The sequence below is a fragment of the Colias eurytheme genome, chromosome 2 (assembly GCF_061535395.1).
Source record: "Colias eurytheme isolate Ceu_HAF_F1 chromosome 2, ilColEury1 Martin Lab GWU primary, whole genome shotgun sequence".
NCBI classification, from domain to species: domain Eukaryota; kingdom Metazoa; phylum Arthropoda; class Insecta; order Lepidoptera; family Pieridae; genus Colias; species Colias eurytheme.
Window position 1 is genome coordinate 402754 of NC_142981.1, and position 19675 is coordinate 422428.

The following is a 19675-nucleotide window of genomic DNA, read 5'->3' on the forward strand; positions in this document are numbered from 1 at the left end:
ACAGGTTTGTCTTTGCGTTAAGGAGGTTGAGAAAAACTGTAACTTTTAATGCTGCACTAACTGCATATCACAGCTACGTTACCTCAGTTTTAAGGTATGGGATTATATTTTGGGGTAACTCTACCAATGTTTCCAACGTATTTCTCGCACAAAAAAAGTGTATAAGAGCTTTGTGTAATATTGGTCCTCTTGATTCTTGCAGACCTCAATTCAAAGAAAAGCGTCTCTTAACACTTACTGGTTTGTATATATTGGAAATATGTATGTTTGTAAAAAAGCACAGTGAACTCTTCAAACCAACCAAAAACAATTCCCAATTGGGTTTTAGGGATCCTACTCGCCTATTGCTGCCAAATTGTAGATCTAAGCTCTTTCAAAACAATGCTAGTGTGATGTGCATAAAGGTATTTAATCACATTCCTAAAGAGCTGCGTGAAATGCCAGGAAATTTGATGCGTAGAAGGTTGAAAATATGGTTGGCGGAAAAATGTTTCTATTCTTTAAATGAATTTTTTAAAGCGTGATATGTATTAATAAAAACCTGTTAATTTTGATGTTATTGGATGTATGTATGTTTATATAATCTGCAATGTAATCGTGAAAAATTTGTATGCCAATTGTTTGGCGAATTGTGTGGACTGTTTTGTTGATTGAATCATGTGACCTTATATTATATTACCACAATTCTGACAAATAAATAAATCTAATCTAATCTAATCTAGCTTTAAATTTAAACACTTTTCTATTATGGTTTTTGAAACGTATTGCAACGTTTTCCGAGAATTTCTCGTTCTGAGATGTTCCATTTCCGGTCTACAGGTTGTCAACTAAATTGTATGAGGTACAGTTCGCAAATTTGGGTCAATTTATTATGAGCCGACTTCGTTCGAACTGACAAAAAGTAACCTATTTATTCAGTTAACAGTTCCTTAGCCCTCGACCAAATCAAGAAAACTACATTAATCGACTGCCACTTACATCTATGTAAACTTAAATACAGAAACAAAAAGGTCGACTATCGACAACCATATAAATTGCAATAAGTTTTTATTTACCCAACACACACGTACCTTCGCAATCGCTTAATTCATAAATTATACGCAGCGATAACGCTCTATTACGTACTTCCCTTTCTATTAACAGTTTTGGAAAATATCCTTTAGGTGTCGATATAAAGGGTCGGGGTATCGGTTGCCATCGAAATAAATGTAGGCATTCGATAAACGTACGAATCTATTGGATGGACCCAGAATAATTTTATCCCAGGTTTTATCCTGACGACGCTTTGATAAACAGAAACTGGTGTTTTATTTGTTGTATAATAGATTTTTTGTGTCAGTGGAATTTGTTATTGTGTTATTTGTGATTTGAAAAGGTTTGATACCAATATGAATTCTTGAATCTTATCGGTAGAAGTATTTATAGCTAATTGTTGTTAAATAGGATGGGAACTTATGAATAAGATAAAAAAGTCTAGTGAAAAAACAAATACGCTACATTTAATTAATGCCTATTATAAATTACTAACATTTTAAAATATAGGTACATAATCAATTATTCTTGTTATTTTCAATAATGGAATTTTATTTTATTTTTTATTCAGGGCTATCTTTACCGTGCGGTGAAGCGACAATATCTCAAAATGGAGTTAGAGTGAGGTGAGTCGCTTTAAACTCTAGATAAAAACTCGTCGCTAATCTGAGCTAAGCCTCGGGAATCAGCTAATCCTTTTACAGGAAAACATTTCTTAAACAAACCCGAGATTACGTCCGAACTTGTAATCAGTTAGCGCTGAATAGTTAGGCGTGTGAGCGACGAGCGGACACGCTGCGTTTATAGTTTAAAGTTTTAATTGATCATTATGTTGAAATTATATGAATAAACAATTAAGTTGCTAGTTGTTACCGAAACAAAAACACACTGCAAACTTATAATGAGGTATGAAGTGTATATTAAAAAGAAAAAAACTCTTATTTATGAAAATGTGTTTATATTGATCTATGGATACAGATTGCATGTGCAAGTGATCACATAAAACTGAATTAAATTAAATATATTTTAAAACAATTAAAAAGATTATGCAAATATCATCTCTTTAGCCATCTAATGAAGAAATCTTAATTTGTGATATTTTAAGCTCAAAGTTATGACTTAATTAGCATTGTATTAAAAAAATCGCACGTGCACAGCCCGCCTTAACGAACGCCGGGAGCGAAGCGTAATCCCTTGTTTAAACGAAGATTACCTCTTATCAGCTGAGACCAGGGCTTTCCTCACTTTCAATTAACCAACGTTTAATTTTTTGTATAGCAGGGTCAGGGTACGATAAATCTATTAGTCGTAATTGATATAATACCTAAAGATAAGGATTAAGGACAAACGGGGTTTAACAAAAAACCTTATTTTTTTAAATCAAGTATTTAAGAATTTAATTTTTAAAAGAAAAATACGAAAAGATTAGGTAGGTAACTGAAAATAATTCCAGGAAAACGAACAAGAAATAACAAAAGGCATCATTTATAAACTTTTTTAACCCAATTTATGTTTAAAATTATAAGCATAACAACTTCAAGATCTGATTCGAACGATAAAAAAGTATATCTCTCATAAAAGCTATAAGTTTTATTCTATTCGGTTATTGGTTAAGTTTTATTATTATTTGGGTCAATTGGTCAGACAACAAGATGGAATGTATTCATCTTCCAAATGACCTGGACACAAAGCTGTTGAGATTGTATCGGTTCCATCTCAAAATAAACCACAAGAGCACTACTGAATATCAAATCTGTATTTTTATGAAATCTAGATGACTAGATAATATTATTAATTTTATAAGTGACCGACATTCGATATTTGTTGAAGTATCTTGCATAGGAATCAGTGAATATTTGTTTGTGTATAAATTTGTGAATGTGAAATAAGTGTATATTTTAATTTGAGTACAAAATATAATGATAATATGTAGTTCAACACTGCTCAACACGTTGCTTCAGCACTTTCAGTATACCGTATATTTAGCCGTCATTGAAATCAACATGCAACCAACATTATTCTTCTTATAACTTACTTATTTTTCACATCCCAATGTACATCAATATAAAACAAAAGCGTAAGAAGTACCTACAAGGCATTCATAAACTTTTGTATCACGGATAAGCACACACTGAACAATAAAAGACGTATACCTATTTGATCGTTGTCGAGTCGGCCGGTCCGTCGGCCTGGCGGGCAGGCGAGCAGGCGGGCAGCACGTTCATAAAAGGGCCAACGATTACTTTGCTATCGTACGCAATACAATCAACATTACATGAGCCAGCTGGAGCCCTAAATTATGGCGGCGCGTAACGAAGGGCCCCGACCCCGGCCCCTCCGAGGGGACAAACGTCCAAATAAAGTGACAATTGGTATCGGGGACACGTATTTTTATTCGCCTTGTTTATGGCACTATTTCTCTTGCACTGTTTACTGTAGCATGTAAAATCGTTGTAAAAACGAGTATGCTTTTGATTTATATCAGTACAAAACGTTACTTCGATTTTCCGGATATTTATGTCTGCGATAATAGCAGATCGCTGATTGACGCCTCGTAATAAAACTTTCGGCGAATATTTTTCGCAAAATCTTGATTTTGTGTAAGGTAATTAATTTAATAGCGAGTTAATTAAGCAGAAATTGTTAACGAACTTCACGGGGCGTTTAATCGTTGTTTTTGTCACGATTTACAGGTGTTTGATGAGTTTCCTCTTGGAGATTTTATTAGTCACTTATAAAAAACGTAGAAAGGCCAAGATTGCTTTCACAATTAAAACTTTTAACTGAAATAGATAGCGTTTAGCGATTTGAACGCGAGGGTAAGAAGATGGATCGATACACGGACTTTAAGGAAAAAAAGATAGTATCGGAATTGACAGTTTAATCTAGAGGATTGGGCGTGCGGCTGCAGCGGGGTCTGGGGGACAAACAAAAAAATATTCGCTCCAACGAAACAGAAACTTGGGTCCGAGTGATGAATGAAGGTTGCGGCCTTCCGCGCTGATTGGAATTTCGCCCTCCACTGCTAGCGATGCGCCAATTAAAGTAAATAACGCTACTGTTAGTAGTTTTGTTTAGTAAACAGTTGTTGCCATTTAAACTCATATAGTACTTGCTATTTGTGTGCCGGAAGATATAGGTACATGAATTTGTAGTTAATCGTTTGTGATATGAGTCAGACAAGTTTCGTGTCGGTAAGCCTTATATAGAGACATTATGATTCATTTCTTGTTACAATCATGTTTAATATATATCGTCTAAATAAAATTATTCCACATTCTTAATCATAAAAGGTAAGATATAAAATTTGAAGGTCAACTCAACAATTAATTCAAATATAATATGATATCAGACTTAACTTTTAAATATACAATACATATTACATTATGTCATAATTAATTTTAACGGTGACCCACTTTGTCGTGATGCGTGTTTTGGACTGTTTTTTATAAAAATACTGTTCTTTGCGGATAAGTTATTAATAACACAAGAAAACAATATTTAATCAGAAAAAAAACCAACTGGTCCTTCCCAGATAATTAAGTATAATTAAACTACAATTAACATAATATTGCTGTGAAAATAGGAAATTTGAGCTAATCCCATGGACAAAATAACCAATCCAGAGACACGTGACTATTCCCACGGTTATATTTCAACTCTGTTTAACTAAACAATGTTTTGCATCACATTTCATATAAGTCACAATTTCTGTACAATATAAAGGCTCTTTGTAAATATTTAAGTAGTTGTCTAGTTTCGATAGCTTTTTGAATTTTAGCGAATATTTCGTACCTAATCGGATATAACAATATACTTCTCCTAGTTAAAAAAAAAATACCTACTTCATCTAATAATGAATTAATAATTAATGCCAACACTGAATGAATTCGATTATAAGCGATCAAACAGCGTACATCTGGTAAATGTCTACAGTGCGTCGACCTTATTATTTATATTCGTTACATTTGTTAGAGCGTCAGTCCCCTGGGACACACCTACAGGGTACATACATCGTAATCGAGTTACCTGATGGGACCTATAAGCCATAAAGTTGGTCGCATGTGTGCTGTAAGGTACTATCCGTATAAAATGAAGCTAGTGAAGAATGCTGGTAATTTTGAATAGCCCGCTTTCACGGTAAAACAAATGAATTGGTTTTAACGATATTTATTTAGAGCAGTATTGGAGAAGAATATAATATTATGTAGAGTAACGTTGTATGAGTATAGACAAGGGGGAAAATGATTAAATATTTTATTATGTGTCTTTCTAAAACACACAGCGTTGGTGAAGAAAGCTGTCTATGAATCCTATATATCTCTATGAAAAAGGGTCACCTTACCGAATATCGGTGGATCTTTCACCTCACTAGCAAGAGCGCGTCCCTAGTATGTCATCTGTCATCGCCAATTTGACATCACCTTTGAAGCGCTGTCATCTGCCTCTGCCGGCATAGCGTTTATGAATTCGTGCGCAATAACATCGCGCAGAATATAATTAGTATTTATCTCTAGTAAAAGTGATCAGATTAAGTTACTTTTACCTGAATAAAACACATAAAGCGTTAAATTTTAGTAGTAATTGGTTTAGGAACGGAATTAGTTCCAATATGAAACACAAAAGACCACGTTGTCGGAAGAAAATTCGAAAACCGGTGCTTTGGTATGTATAATAGTGGCGGGAACTCTTTTTCGTCCTCGGAGGACGAGAGAAGCAATGGTTCGTCACTGCCCAAGAGACCGGGAGACGAGAAATTCAGTAAGTACAATCAGACTTGTCATAACATGTCCGGACTCGTGCATAGAATTCCATGCAACACGTGGCATACATATTTTCACAGTATTTGACACAAATACATCAATATTTAGATGTAGGTAATTAATAATAAAACACAATGCATGCCTATAGTGAGATCGCTATATTATCATCGGGTTTATTTATCATACACAGGCACATTGGTTACTGTGTCAAGTATTGCTTTTAACCAGAATTGTGAGATATCGTTAGGCTACCTAGGTAGAAGGTACTTAGGTTTATGGAATCGACCGTGATCCCCTATGACTAACGAGCCCCAGCAGCAGGTAGTGAGGTATCTCAATCACTTTGACCATTCAATTGTAATTACCTCAACAAAAGTGAGTACCTACTACTTAGTGCCCACTACTACACAATTAGTTCAAAACAATTAAGAGGTACTTATATTTTAGATAGGTACAAAACCTGTCTATCACAATATTCTAAAGAGAAGAAATTGTTAATTAACTATTATAATACAATTTACATATCTATCATGTATCAAACATGTCACATATAGATTTTACATTACTTAAGATATGATATAGAATGTATAATGTGAACAATGGTCTCACACAATTTTCAGTATGAGGTACTGATTACTACAAGTTGAGATTACCTAGTTTATGGTAAATAATTCTTAACATAAAGAGCGTGTTTTCATAGTCAATTGATACCAGAATAAGCTTTGATTCTATGGGTACTTATTTGAATAAGTATTGAAAAATCATAAGAAATAGACATTGCATATTAGGAGATGTAGATATGTTTATATACGTTATCATCATCAAGGACCCATATTTACCATATCCCCGAACAGTTGAATGATATCATTATTGCTTATAATGTTACCGATGATAATGATGTTTATCTAGTTCCTTTCTTACTTAAGTGAAAGAGCTTGCCTTAAAATTAACGCTCAGGTGTGATAAAATTTCTATAATATCAACAGTAAAGTAACCAAAATCTTTGTATTTTTTATTTGTATCTTCTACAAAAATATGTACTGAAAATATGTACAAGGCGTCCTTAGCCATGATTAGCTTAGTATGGTTATGCTGAAAGAACTGAGTGTCCAGAAAGACACAGAAAAATATATGCCATACTTACATTCAGATATGCTTCTGGCAAAAAGAGCTGATGGCTCCGCCAGGTTGATATTCAATCTGAGACACCTAAACACCTAGGTATTAACCAGGTAATTTTGATACATATCACAGGTTATAACGGTAATAAAATTTTTACAAAGCCAGGATTGGCTTGTAAAATTAGACATCATTGGTAACAGTAATGAGATTCTTCCAAGGCCAGGATTGGCTTGTACAATCAGGCATCATTGGCCTATTTTCTGCCTGCATATTGCAGCCATTTCAAATGGTCGCGGAGACCCTACAAGCTAGAGGTGCCCTCTTTCTGTTTTATTTAAGCTATTAAGTTTGGTCTATTGAGACCGTTACAAAATTAACTTCACAGGTCTTGTAGACTGTGAGGATTTTGGAAAAGCTTGATTGGCACTACAGCCACAGAAAGTCCATTGCCTTCTGGTTTAGTTGGACAATTATCTTTTGGGTCTACCATGACTAATCCAATTTAACTTCACAGGTCGCGGAGACCATGGAGGTTTTGGTAAAGCCTGATGTGCAGAACTATTCCAATTCAACTTCACAGGTCGCGAAGACCATGGAGATATTGGTAAAGCTTGATTGGCACTCCAATCACAAGAAGGGCCACAGCCCTCTGATTTAGTTAGACTATGAGGATTATTCTAATAATTTAACTTCACAGGTCTCGGAGACCATGGAGATTTTAGTAAAGCCACAGAATGAGCCACAGCCTTCTAGTTAGACAATTATCTTTTTGTCTACAAGGATTGTTCCAATTAACTTTACAGGTCCCGGAGACCATAGAGATTTTGGGAAAGCAGGTTTGGCACATGTACAAAATGTACATTGTAAACCTGGATACTTGTGCCTCATGTGTGATAGTATAGAAATGTCTGTGTTATTGCTAGTCCCAAAAGCTTCAAAGATAGAGCATACTGTGGTAGTCATTAAGAGGACCATGTCTTGCACTAAATAAGAGTTGCAGACAGTTCTAGACATCTAACACTGAGAGGACTGTACAGTTGTCGCCTCCAGGTATTTCTCTAGAGTTTCGCGCACAGCAGACCAAGAGAAAAAGGCTTTCCCTCTACATGCTACACAAGACTTACGAGCTGTGGAAAAGACAACATACACAGAAATGTCATAGTCTTTGTAAAAGAACAAGTTTGTCATTTCCTAACTACAGATACCGCCGATGCGGGCTGAGTAGGACATCTGAACAGTACTTACCTGTCAGAGAAATGGAGAGGGAAGCAGGGGACTTGGCCTTAGAATTTCTGACTTATATGTAGTGTACCATAGGTATGCAATAAAAATGCTTCTGAGTAGATTGAAAGGGGCGCACATCCTGTAGCCCAAGCAACCAATCAGACTTTGGTCGCCCACATACAAAGGTTGCTAACTCTCTTAGCCCTCACAACTGAGTAACTGTACCTAGATGAGAAGTTGAGAATAACTCTTGGCACGCTTCCAGGACGCCCAAATGGCTTTTGATTTAGATTGCCTCTCAAGAAATCTACCTGTACCGGAGTGGCTTCTCCTACCTTGTACAACAGGAAATATATTTCGGAGGCTCCTGATATGGTCCATTCCGCTATCCAAAGAGGTGCTTTAGTGCCAGGGCATATTTGCCAAAGCCTGCTTCGAATTATGCGACATCTGCAGTCGTTGATGGAGCTGACGCCTAGGCTGAATATTTCCTTCCAAGGATAATCCTCCAAGTGTACTAGCGCACCTCGCACCCCGGGACCCGGGCGGATACATAGCACCCAAGGGTGGCTTATGGTTAATATAATAAATAATAATAATATACGGGCATTTCTCCGCAACTCGATGTCAAGCGCCTAAAGATGGCTTATGGTTATTGACTATTATGGTTATATATGCTTATTGACCCGGAAGTCAGGAGCACTCAGACCATTGGTGAATGGCCTTACCCCCAACTGCTCAGTCAGAAAAGGGGGGGGGGAGAAAAAAGCCCATTGTAGAGCAAAGGAGAAAGAGCAGTTAGGTAGTGGTGCCCATCCACAGTGCCAACATATGATCCTCCAAGCAGGAGGTGACTTTCATAATGCAAAAAAAAAAAAAAAAAGAAGAATGCATGTAATCTAGTACACAGAGATTCTATTTAGCTAATTAAATTAAATTAATTAATTTTAATTAGCCTAGGTCTATCATAAGCAAGCTGACCCTATTCTCTCAGGAGCTCTTATGCTATTACTGGGGTCAGGCCGAGAAGCTCATGACATGAACATGACTTCTGAAGATCTCAAAATAGAGTTTTTTATCGCAGCAAATTAAGATTATAACCTGACCTGAATTTGGATATAAAATGGATACAACAACATATTATCCATCAGGGGTCGGTTGTGAGGACAACCAGACACATAAATATGCCCAGTGACCCATGTGGAAAGGTTGGTTCAAGTAACAAAGGACTGATTTTCAGTCTTAAAAGTAGATAATTGATTCTTATCTATAGAGGGGCGGACCCTTTAAGCTTGCAACACAAACCTTTATGTCTGGCTAGATAAGGTCCTTCCAGATCTTAAAGACCCTGTCCACCAGTGGCTTCAAGAAGGTGGTAAGGGCACCAACCTGTTGAGGCAATGGAAGGACCATACAGTCCTTTATAAAGTTTTACTGTCAATCGGTCAATTTGGCCAGTGCCAGTGAGTCTGGTTTACTTTAAGGTAACCTTAAACTGTTCAATTAATTATTTAATTAATTGTAATTGTTTTAAGATCCAAGTAATGATCAATGTGTAACAAACATGCTTAAAGCTTAAGGTACAGTTGTGTTAACATTGGTATTATAGTTATTTTATATACAGATGTTATTTACTGTAGTATTTAGCCTTAGAGGCTCCATTGTTTATCCTTGATGACATTGATCTTCCTTTGAGTTATAATTTTTAAAATGTTATTTTTATCTTATTATTTGAACTTTGATTTGTTTCAAAGATACAGAGAAATAATAAATCAGTTCTTAGGTTCTAAGACTTAGTTCATTAGTATTGGCTTATGATTATCTGAGGAGAATAATTTAAAATTTAGAGGATATATGGTTAGTTCTTACATGAAAGAAAAACAATTTTTGTTGTTGCTACATAACCCACTTGTATTGTTTTTAGAATTTAAAATATAACTTTATTTTACAATACAAGAGGTTCATTTAACATTCTGAAAGGAATGAAATTTAAGTTGTTAATACTCTTAGGTATTACAATATTAAGAAGATAATTTATTTTCAACATAGCGTTTTTATGTCTTTCTTCACCAGCAGATATCAAACACATCTTCACCAACGCTGTGTGTTTTAGAAAGACACATAATATTGATGTTTTGCATTAAAACAAAACATGTATTATGTGTCGAATAAAACACACAGCGTTGCAGTTTACTGCTTGCTGATGAAGATGCTATGCCGGCAGAGGCAGATGACAGCGCTTCAAAGGTGATGTCAAATTGGCGATGACAGATGACATACTAGGGACGCGCTCTTGCTAGTGAGGTGAAAGATCCACCGATATTCGGTAAGGTGACCCTTTTTCATAGAGATATATAGGATTCATAGACAGCTTTCTTCACCAACGCTGTGTGTTTTATTCGACACATAATACATGTTTTGTTTTAATGCAAAACATCAATATTATTCATGCAGCATTGAAGATTAAAGTTCTAGATTGTTCCGAGAAATTATATAAACTAGTCTCGGCCGACTCAGTTTATTCTCAGCTAGCGTGTGTATTGTATCATAAAAAGTGACTAAAATTCGCCCATAACGTGAAAGTATTCGTAAAATTTCTCTGAAAACTCATAACGAACGTACGTTTATCCATCGTAAACGTGAAACCGCTACAAAAATATATTATTTTGTTACGTTATGACATGAATAACAAAGTTAACCTCAATAAAACATTTAGAAGGAGCCATCGGGGCGTTCGTTAAAACCTTTCATGTAAAACGAACTGAAACGCGGAACTTCCAATTTTTCCCTCCATTTCAAAACGCACTTTTTTATTTACCACACGCGCTTCAGTATCGACATTCAGCCAGTCAGTTGCCGTTCTTTTTTTATTTTTGAATGTTTTTTTAGAACACACATTGACATGATATAAGTGATATATATTATCTGTCAATTTTATTGAAGTAAAATAAAACAAAGCATTACAATGCAATATTTATGTACCTATACAATATTTATTTATATGCAGTATTCACTCCACACCAACCATGTTTATTTTTTCTTTTCAAGTCGTAATTTTGAATGGAAGCTGAAAATATAACGATTATGGCAGTGATTATATTTCAGTTTTAAATTCATTGAACTATACATACATAAAAGTAACCGAACTGACAGACCGCAGATACCGTGTTTACGCGTTAGGGCGCGGGCACACGCACGTGTTACAATACAATAACAACGCGATCAAAGACCCTGTCTACACTGTGTGTTTCAAAATCCGACTCGCGTATATTATTCAAGAGTTTTGTAATACAATGTTTTGATTTTCATCAATCAATGCTTGTGTTACGTAACTGTTGTTTCAATTATTGATACGATTGATTGAATTTGGAGAACATAATATATAGAATGTGATTGTTTTCCCTGATTTATTTATGTTGCGTTTAGATTGGCCTGCTTATAAAAACTTTAAAGAAGAATTAAGAATGCGGTTTTCACTGCCTGTTAGTGGTGAAAGCAGATAATTCATAGGTACTTCAATATTTTTGACATATTTAAGTTAAGTTGTTATACATATTTTATGACTTACGTAATTCCTTATTTAAAAAATAATATTGTCTTAAAAATGTATAACATTTAAATCGCAATATTATCTACACACTGTATCTAATAAAACATTTTGCATAATAAATAAAAATTGCAAGCCCCATTCATTAAAGATCCAAGAAAATTGAACATGCATTAAAGTTGGTAAATATTAACAATCCATTAAGGGGCAGCTGCTTGGAGCTTAACGCAAATCTTAACTCAAAATAAGGGGAAGCTAGCCCCATGGCGATTGGCAACTGGTCAAATAAGGGTTTATTGCTATTGTATGCGGGAAATATTGCCTTCTTATTTCTTGATTATGTAATATAAGGGTTAAGGAATTGTTAATCAACGTTTTTGGACTACTTTGGGGTGCATGGTATATGAAACTCATACCACATGTATAAATAGAACAACATACCTATTGATTTCGTGTATTGTACAATTTGCTACAAAAAGCTGAAATTTTAACCGTTATGTCTAGATGAAAACACAATTATATCTAAGGTTAAGATTTAACAGTGAAATAGTTGAAATAAATGAGGGAAACGAAAACGAAACGTAATATTCTAACGATTGATCGAAATATCTATCTTATCGTTTGATTTTGAAAAAAATTGAAAAAATATTAAAAATATTAAAAAGCTATCTACTTGCTTTCTGAAGTTATATTATAGTTATATTGTTTAACAAATTATCACAAATAGGTGAACCAATAACGAGTTCTTTGTGAGTTAATCCCTCCAAGTAACGAGCAATTATACACAAGTTTGTGTGTTGGATCGTACAATTACGCAATATGCAGGTACAGGGGACTGATGGCGAGGGTCCCAAGAATGCACTCCCCTGTCTTCTCCCTTGGGATGTACGGAATGCTACTGTTTTACTTTTATTGTTATGTGCCTAAAGTGAAAACTTGTATTGATTTTTGTAGTCTTTGATGTTTGCATATGGGTATGGGGTTTGATGTACGTATAGATTTATGTTACGATGTCTGTTATCGAAATTGCAGTAATACTGTTACCTTTAGGTACTTTTGTGTTTTTGATGTATATGTAAAATACATTTGAAGAAAAGAAGAGTTAGCTGTAGCTTACTAACGCTTTGCTTATAATAAGAAATGAATGACCTAATCAACAAATATTTTTAAGGAAATAATTTACGTCTGTTTCAAATTTGTATGGGTCACTAACCAAAATGTGGAAGTAGTAGCAGTATATTTAAATTTTAAAATAATGTATAACTAAGTACATAGTAACACAAAACAAGGAAATGTAAAGAAATGCGAACCCCACACAAGATATTTTAATACGTCACTTGATGTATAATTTAAAGGCCAGTATGCGGCAGAGCAGAAGGGGCAGGCTGAGGGAACATCGACAGATGCAGAATCCCCAGCGATTTGGTACAGAGCACTCAGGGGATAGACGCATTTCTTACGGCTTTATATTATAGGAATTGCGAGGAATTAGATTGACTACAAATTGGTGTAAAGTTTCCGTTACACGCGTACAAGTTTCATATAACCTCGTTTAGAATTTTATGTTGTAGATTTTATTTCATACTAGCGGCCCGCCCCGGCTTCGCCCGTGGTACATAATATGAAAAATAGATGTTGGCCGATTCTCAGACTTACCCGATATGCACAGAAAATTTCATGAGAATCGGTCCACCCGTTTCGGAGGAGTATGCAGACTAACATTGTGACACGATTATTTTATATATTTCATATATTATTAACAATATCGAATCAATCAAAATACTCGTCAATATTAGGCATTCTTCGATTTTATTTTCTCTTTTGTTATATGTAATATATATTTTTTAATAAATATATCATTCTTCTTCATAACAAACATTCACAAAATATAATCATGTGCAATACATTTATAACTACTACGATACGTTTGTTGACAATCAAAAACCCAAACTCTACATAAATATTAGTCTGTGCCCCAGAAGCGGGTCTGGCGTTAGTTAGGAACGGCAGGGGACAGATCCAGGGCCTAATGAAGGGACGGGGACATTTTTATGGTCAATTTGAACCTTCGATTGTCCCCTACGATTGTAAGTTTAGGCGATATACGATCGCTCACTGCGTAATGAGCCTTTTACTTTGGATTGAAGAGTGTTTAAGTGGATACCCTTTGCTGATTACGAAAAATGGGGACTTTATCTGCTGTTGTTTAGCTGCTTATTTATTAGTCTTTCAATAGTAATACTTTGCCTTTGTGAGTAGTGTGTTATTTATCAAATTGAGATAAAAAAAACATAGTATTTAAAAGAATAAAGGTTTGAAACGAACACATAAATTTAAGAACATATTTTCAACAATTTGAAATAAGAATATTCACTGCTTAATTGTATTTTTAGCAAACCGCTCTCATAATCAATTCCGTACAAGACTGTGCATCGAAAAGATTAATTTCCTGCTAAACTTCTGACCGTAAAACAAGAGCACAGCGAAAATAATTCCGCAGAAAAAAAAGAAACATTCATTTTGCTTTAAAAATGCGATAGAAACAAGCTCGGGGTAAAAATAACGACAATTCTTGTATTACTGGAGCATCGCAAACATTTAATGCTTAACCATTCTTAACTATCAACGAGTAATCTGAGAGCAGCGAACAGCTGGTGGTCCCCCCGCCCCCGCGCGCCCCCCGACCCGCTGGGGAACCGGGGACCGTCCCCCCGCGGGGAAGAAAGTCTGTTTGTGAATTTAAGTGCGCTCTTTGGAAAACAATATCTTTAGCGTTTTATACAGCTAATGCATGTGTGTACATTCGACGTGATGTAGCCAAGTTACTGTTACACGGATATAAATTAGTGTTTTTTAGTTTCAAGTGGAATTTGAGGAACGCGCAGTTTTAGTTTTCGCTGAATGTAAAACTTTACTGTTTTTATGCCGTTGCGCATTCGTTGTTTTATGTTGTATGTACTCATTATTCAATATTTATTTCGTTAAATTGATAAATACTCATCAACATGTTTTATTACGTATAGACTTAACCCTTGGCCTAATTTTATCACTCCCTACTAAAAATAAAAACATAAATCTTCTATCATTCTTTGTCAATCTAGAGATATCTTAATAAATCGTCCATAGAAAGTTAAAAAACAAAGGACAAATGAATTACAAAGGACATTAATGTGTAGATAAGTTTAATTGCAAGCGATAAATAACTGAGACAAATTGCCGACAGATAGCTGTATCTGAACCTGCGACCTCGCCGATAGTTCTATACATGTGTTCAATTCGTTTCATCTTTAAGCCGCTTAGATATTTTAATCTCCTAATTAAGAAAAAGATAGATGTTTCACATATTTGAAAAAGGGCAAAGAAAGTGCTAGATAGGTAAAGTGGTATCAATACCCTGTGTGAGATTTGGTGAGAACTAGTGTGCGTAGGGATCTGGTTTTAAGGTTAATTTAAAGAATTTGCGTTTTTTTTTATAAAATGAGCTGTAGTAGTTTGAGCACACCCCGGACACTCCATACAAAATTATCGTTTTGACAGTCACACTGTAGAGACTGCAAATGTGTGTGTTAACGCTTTATGGTTGGCACATTATTTTGTGAGTATCGTAAAAAAAAAATTCGCGTTTTTCTGATGAAATACATCCGTAAACAGCACAATATCTAACCATTTTCTACGAAAAACGATAATCACAAATCCAAAATAATAAAATTACTTTAAGTCAATTTGATTAATGTTGTCAATCTTCGTTGCGTATTGTCCTTGCATAAAAATGTGGACGATCGCGCGGGGTGAGGTAAATGTTTAATTTTGGCGGGAGGCGGAGAGTGTCCGTACTGTAGCGTTTAGCTACTATATGTATTCTGTGGTTTGAGTACATGTAAAACGTTTAATTCTTTATCGAATTGACAAAGTTTAAAATAAAATCGTAATTAGATTGATTAGGGTCAAATACCTTCACGTACAGAATCAATATTATAAGCGAATGTGGAATACATTCGCTTATACTTTTCAAGTGTTAACAAATCATGTAATTAAATACAAAAATCAATACAGTGTCATACGGATACATCGTTAGCGCGTGTCAAAAGCCGGCGGGTGAATCGGTTGAGTCTGAATACCTCAAGCTGATTGCAAATAAATGGAACACTAAATTATTTCCCTCACATCATTATAAAAAAATTCCAATTGCAAATGTAAAAAAAGAGCCTGGTATCATCTCATACACACCATTTGATCTGGCTTTAATTTTATAAATATAAGACACTATAATGGAATTCAGTTAATAAGCTTCTCAAACACCGTTTCTGATCTCAATTTAGAACGACTACTATACACAATTTTTCGTTATCTTTAGTAAATTTATAAACTTGTAATTAAATCCTGACGAAAATGTTTTAAGCGAAAATTCACCTCCACTCTCCTTAAACCTGCTTAAACTAATCTTTAGAACTAGTACTCCCGCTTAAGTATTAATACAAAAACACGCTCGCAAATTACATGCTGCTAGCACCTTAGATAAAATCTTGGAATTTAAAACCCGGGCGCACACGGCCAGTAGAAAGGGTACTTCAGACAGAACACACGGTAAGAATGCTTTTCAACCCTGCTTCACTCGTTGTAATTGTGATATCTATAGTAAGTTTAAAATGTGAGACAATTTATCAAAGTCGTTTTACTTTTGCTTCGAAGACGTCGCTGATAAATGATCTTTTTGTATCAATTTCATTACTCGGGTTATTTTAATTTGTTTTTCCTTACTCAATTTAGATTGTAAGTGATTAATAGTTACTGTTAATGAATTATTGTTCAAACTCAACACTGGATAGTGATACTAACTATGCAGTTCGACTTTAATGACTTGCTGGGTTGACATGATTGTAATATTTAAGTAAATGGTTATCATTTGTTCGTCTTATGGTAAAGAGGATACAGATTATATTCTGTAATCGTTGGGTTTTGCCATCTTATGTTGCTCATACTACAAGAAATATGCAATAAAGAAAATAAAGATCGAAACAGGCATTCTTGAGATTGTCATGAATAATAATAAAACACGGGAAGGAATTACATTGTTTTCTAAACAAAAACACAAAGTTGCGGATCAGTCCACTGTCCCACGAATAATCTGAAGGAAATTATTATAATAAATTCAACGAGACAACGGCGAAGCGTGAACTTAGCGTTACGAACTCTGGAAGGAAAGCTTCAAAGTTTGTCCGAAAAAAAAGCGGAAAAGCCTGAATTTATCCCCGCCATTTCCGATGTTTGAGTGCGTTCCTAAATATTATTCCGACCTTTCTTTTGTTTCACAGTTTAATATTCGCGGATTGCGTGACCGAAAGGCTATTAACGCAGAGAATGGAGCCTTTTATTACACCTCAAAAGTTTTAAGACGTTTGATAGAAACAAAAGTAAGGAATCAAAGGTTTGCGATTGACAAAATACCCAACAGAGCTGTGTTCCGTAATTAGACGTCTCTGACCGGCGGCTCGAAATCGCTGAGGAATTTTATTCTTCGGAATCCGAAGCGGCTTTTATGAAAACTGTCCCCTTCGAGATTTCGTAATTTTGCTTTGAGTGATTCCGGCACGAGCAGGCAGATGGCGCGATATGGCCCCTAGTTTTATGAGTCAGTAGGCAAAAGTTAGGTATGCTCGTAAAACAAAGGGAATCTCGAGGGCGAAATAGTAATAATTGAGTCGCAGATTTTTCTTTGAGATTCCGCCGTCGTATAAAGCGTTTTATTAGAATTCGGTTGAAATATGCTATCGATGGAATTTGCTTGAATAAAATCGTACTCACCGTTTCGTTTGTGGAAATATTTGTTTGTAGGTTGTCTGCGTCAGTCTTCTGTAACAAAGAATGGGGCTTTAATATCGGTTACGGCTTGTTTATTTTGGACGGTACATTGTATGGTGGAGTCGTTGTGGGATGCTTGGAATTGGATTACCGTCGAACAAACCGTACTTTTGCGAGCATCGACATGCATATTCATCAGACGGGCAGGGTTCCGCTCGGCGGCGTGAGGCGGACACACCTGCGTTCAAATAAGGATGCGATATGCCGAGTCTATTTGGACCTGACAGCCACTCATGTACATTTAGGTCAGCGGAGGATGCCGCTCTCCAAGACGTACAATACATAATGCGGATTTTGGTATGAATTTAGAAATGATATAATATTATACACGTGAATTTTGTGGTACGTAACAAATATATATTAAAAATTGTATTGAATAAACATTTGATAAGAACTGTACATATTGTATTCGATAGAGTAAACAACGTACATCCTGTTATTGGATTGTTTTGTTGTATTAATAAAACATAAACAACATTTTAACAAGTAATTCACTTCAATTATTCTACTTCGACACTAATTGTTCTGCTTATATTTTATCGAGCTGACAGTTACATATGTGAATACGTGGTGAATACAAACTATAATAGAGCAGCAAGCTCCAAGCAGCATAGATAAGGTCTATAATATGAGGGTATTAGATGACTTCAACAAGCTGCCAGTCTCACTAATGCAGGATCAACTTGGCTTTGCTTGATTGACTTTTAAATGTGGTTTTGTGTAAGTAAAAGGTATCATTATAGAAATATAGTATAGATCTCGGAATAAATGCTATTTTTAAACTGCGACTATAATGTATATAGATTCCATTTTATAAGTAGAACGAGTCTAAAACAAATGTTTAATTTTATCCAGAAGTTAAATTTCAGCGAAACAGTAAATGCGCCAAGATTTTCTTGTTGCATTGTTTAATATAATATTGTGGCGAGTTGTTTCGGTAAAAATTCCCGTATCACGTCGTAGAAAAGTTTTTATTATGTTTGCAAACAGCTGTCCCGGTTAATATTCGGATATTGTCCGCGCAGCGCCGGGCGCCAGGGGAGTGTCATGGCTGCTCACTTACACGCTTACAAATAACCTAGTGTTAAATATCGTTAAAAATGTTTTTTTTTATGAGAATATAGCAGATCGTGGGGCGATTTGTATGGTTGAGTGAAAGATGCGGGTGCGGGTTTGACGAACAAACTGTGTTCTTTTTTGTATACCTAGTTTTTAGAACACTTTCGAAAGAAAATAAAGTTACTATTGAAGTTTTTAAGTTGATACCATATATCTTTTAGCTTTTTAGTTCATAAACTAAAATATAATACGTCTTACTTTAACTACATACTTAAATTATAATAACCCAGATGCTACGTTTATCTTATGAAATGATTACCTTCTTACATATTCCGTTTGGGAGCTATTTAAGAATTCTTATTTTGTTCTCAAAACCCATCTTGTTAGCGTATGTTAAATGTTTAACAGCAGCCAGAGAGCTCTCGCACTAATCACCTCGCCTGTCATTGCTTCACTAATGTTGGCCTAACCTTCACTTTGAAACCTTTTGTTTAATATCTTTTATACTAACAATGTACACAAAGAGCCACTTATTTCTTATGAGTCAAAGGCAGCTATTATAAGGCATAGAAGAAAATGCTTTATTATGCGCAATTTTGTCGATATTACCATTATTATTAGCTAGCTACTAGTTATTATTCTGTGATATTACCAACATTTCAATATTATTACCACTGTATGTAAATATGTATTATTAATTGCAATATTTTACTATCAAACTCAATCTTATTCATCTTTAATTAAACTATCAAATACTATTACAGGATTAACAATGAAAACAATAATTACGATACAAATAAATTAAGGATAACCGCTATAACAAGTTTGTTTCTGAAAGCGTTGACTAATTTCATTCCACAAACATAAGTCACGTAGTATATGAAATAATTTGCTAGCCTAGACCGGTTCAGCACAAAGGGGGCGGCACGTACGTGGCCGTGACAGAAAATACCTAAACTAACCCCTTTCTAAATACGCCCGTACCACTATTAGGCAAAGCTGGCTTTGACCGCCCTTTGTTCACCGCCAATTACTATTGAGTTAGACCATCTACCACACCTTATTGTCA

General features: G+C 35.1%; 1 protein-coding gene across 1 annotated transcript in view; it reads right to left on the reverse strand.

Moving 5' to 3' along the window:
* Positions 1-19675, reverse strand: part of LOC149910043 (uncharacterized) — a 234439-nt gene that overhangs the window by 82228 nt on the left and 132536 nt on the right. Inside the window, exon 3 of the mRNA XM_090110118.1 lies at positions 17491-17538. Within this exon, the coding sequence (XP_089966244.1) occupies positions 17491-17538 (48 nt within the window). The remainder of the gene's footprint in view (positions 1-17490; positions 17539-19675) is intronic.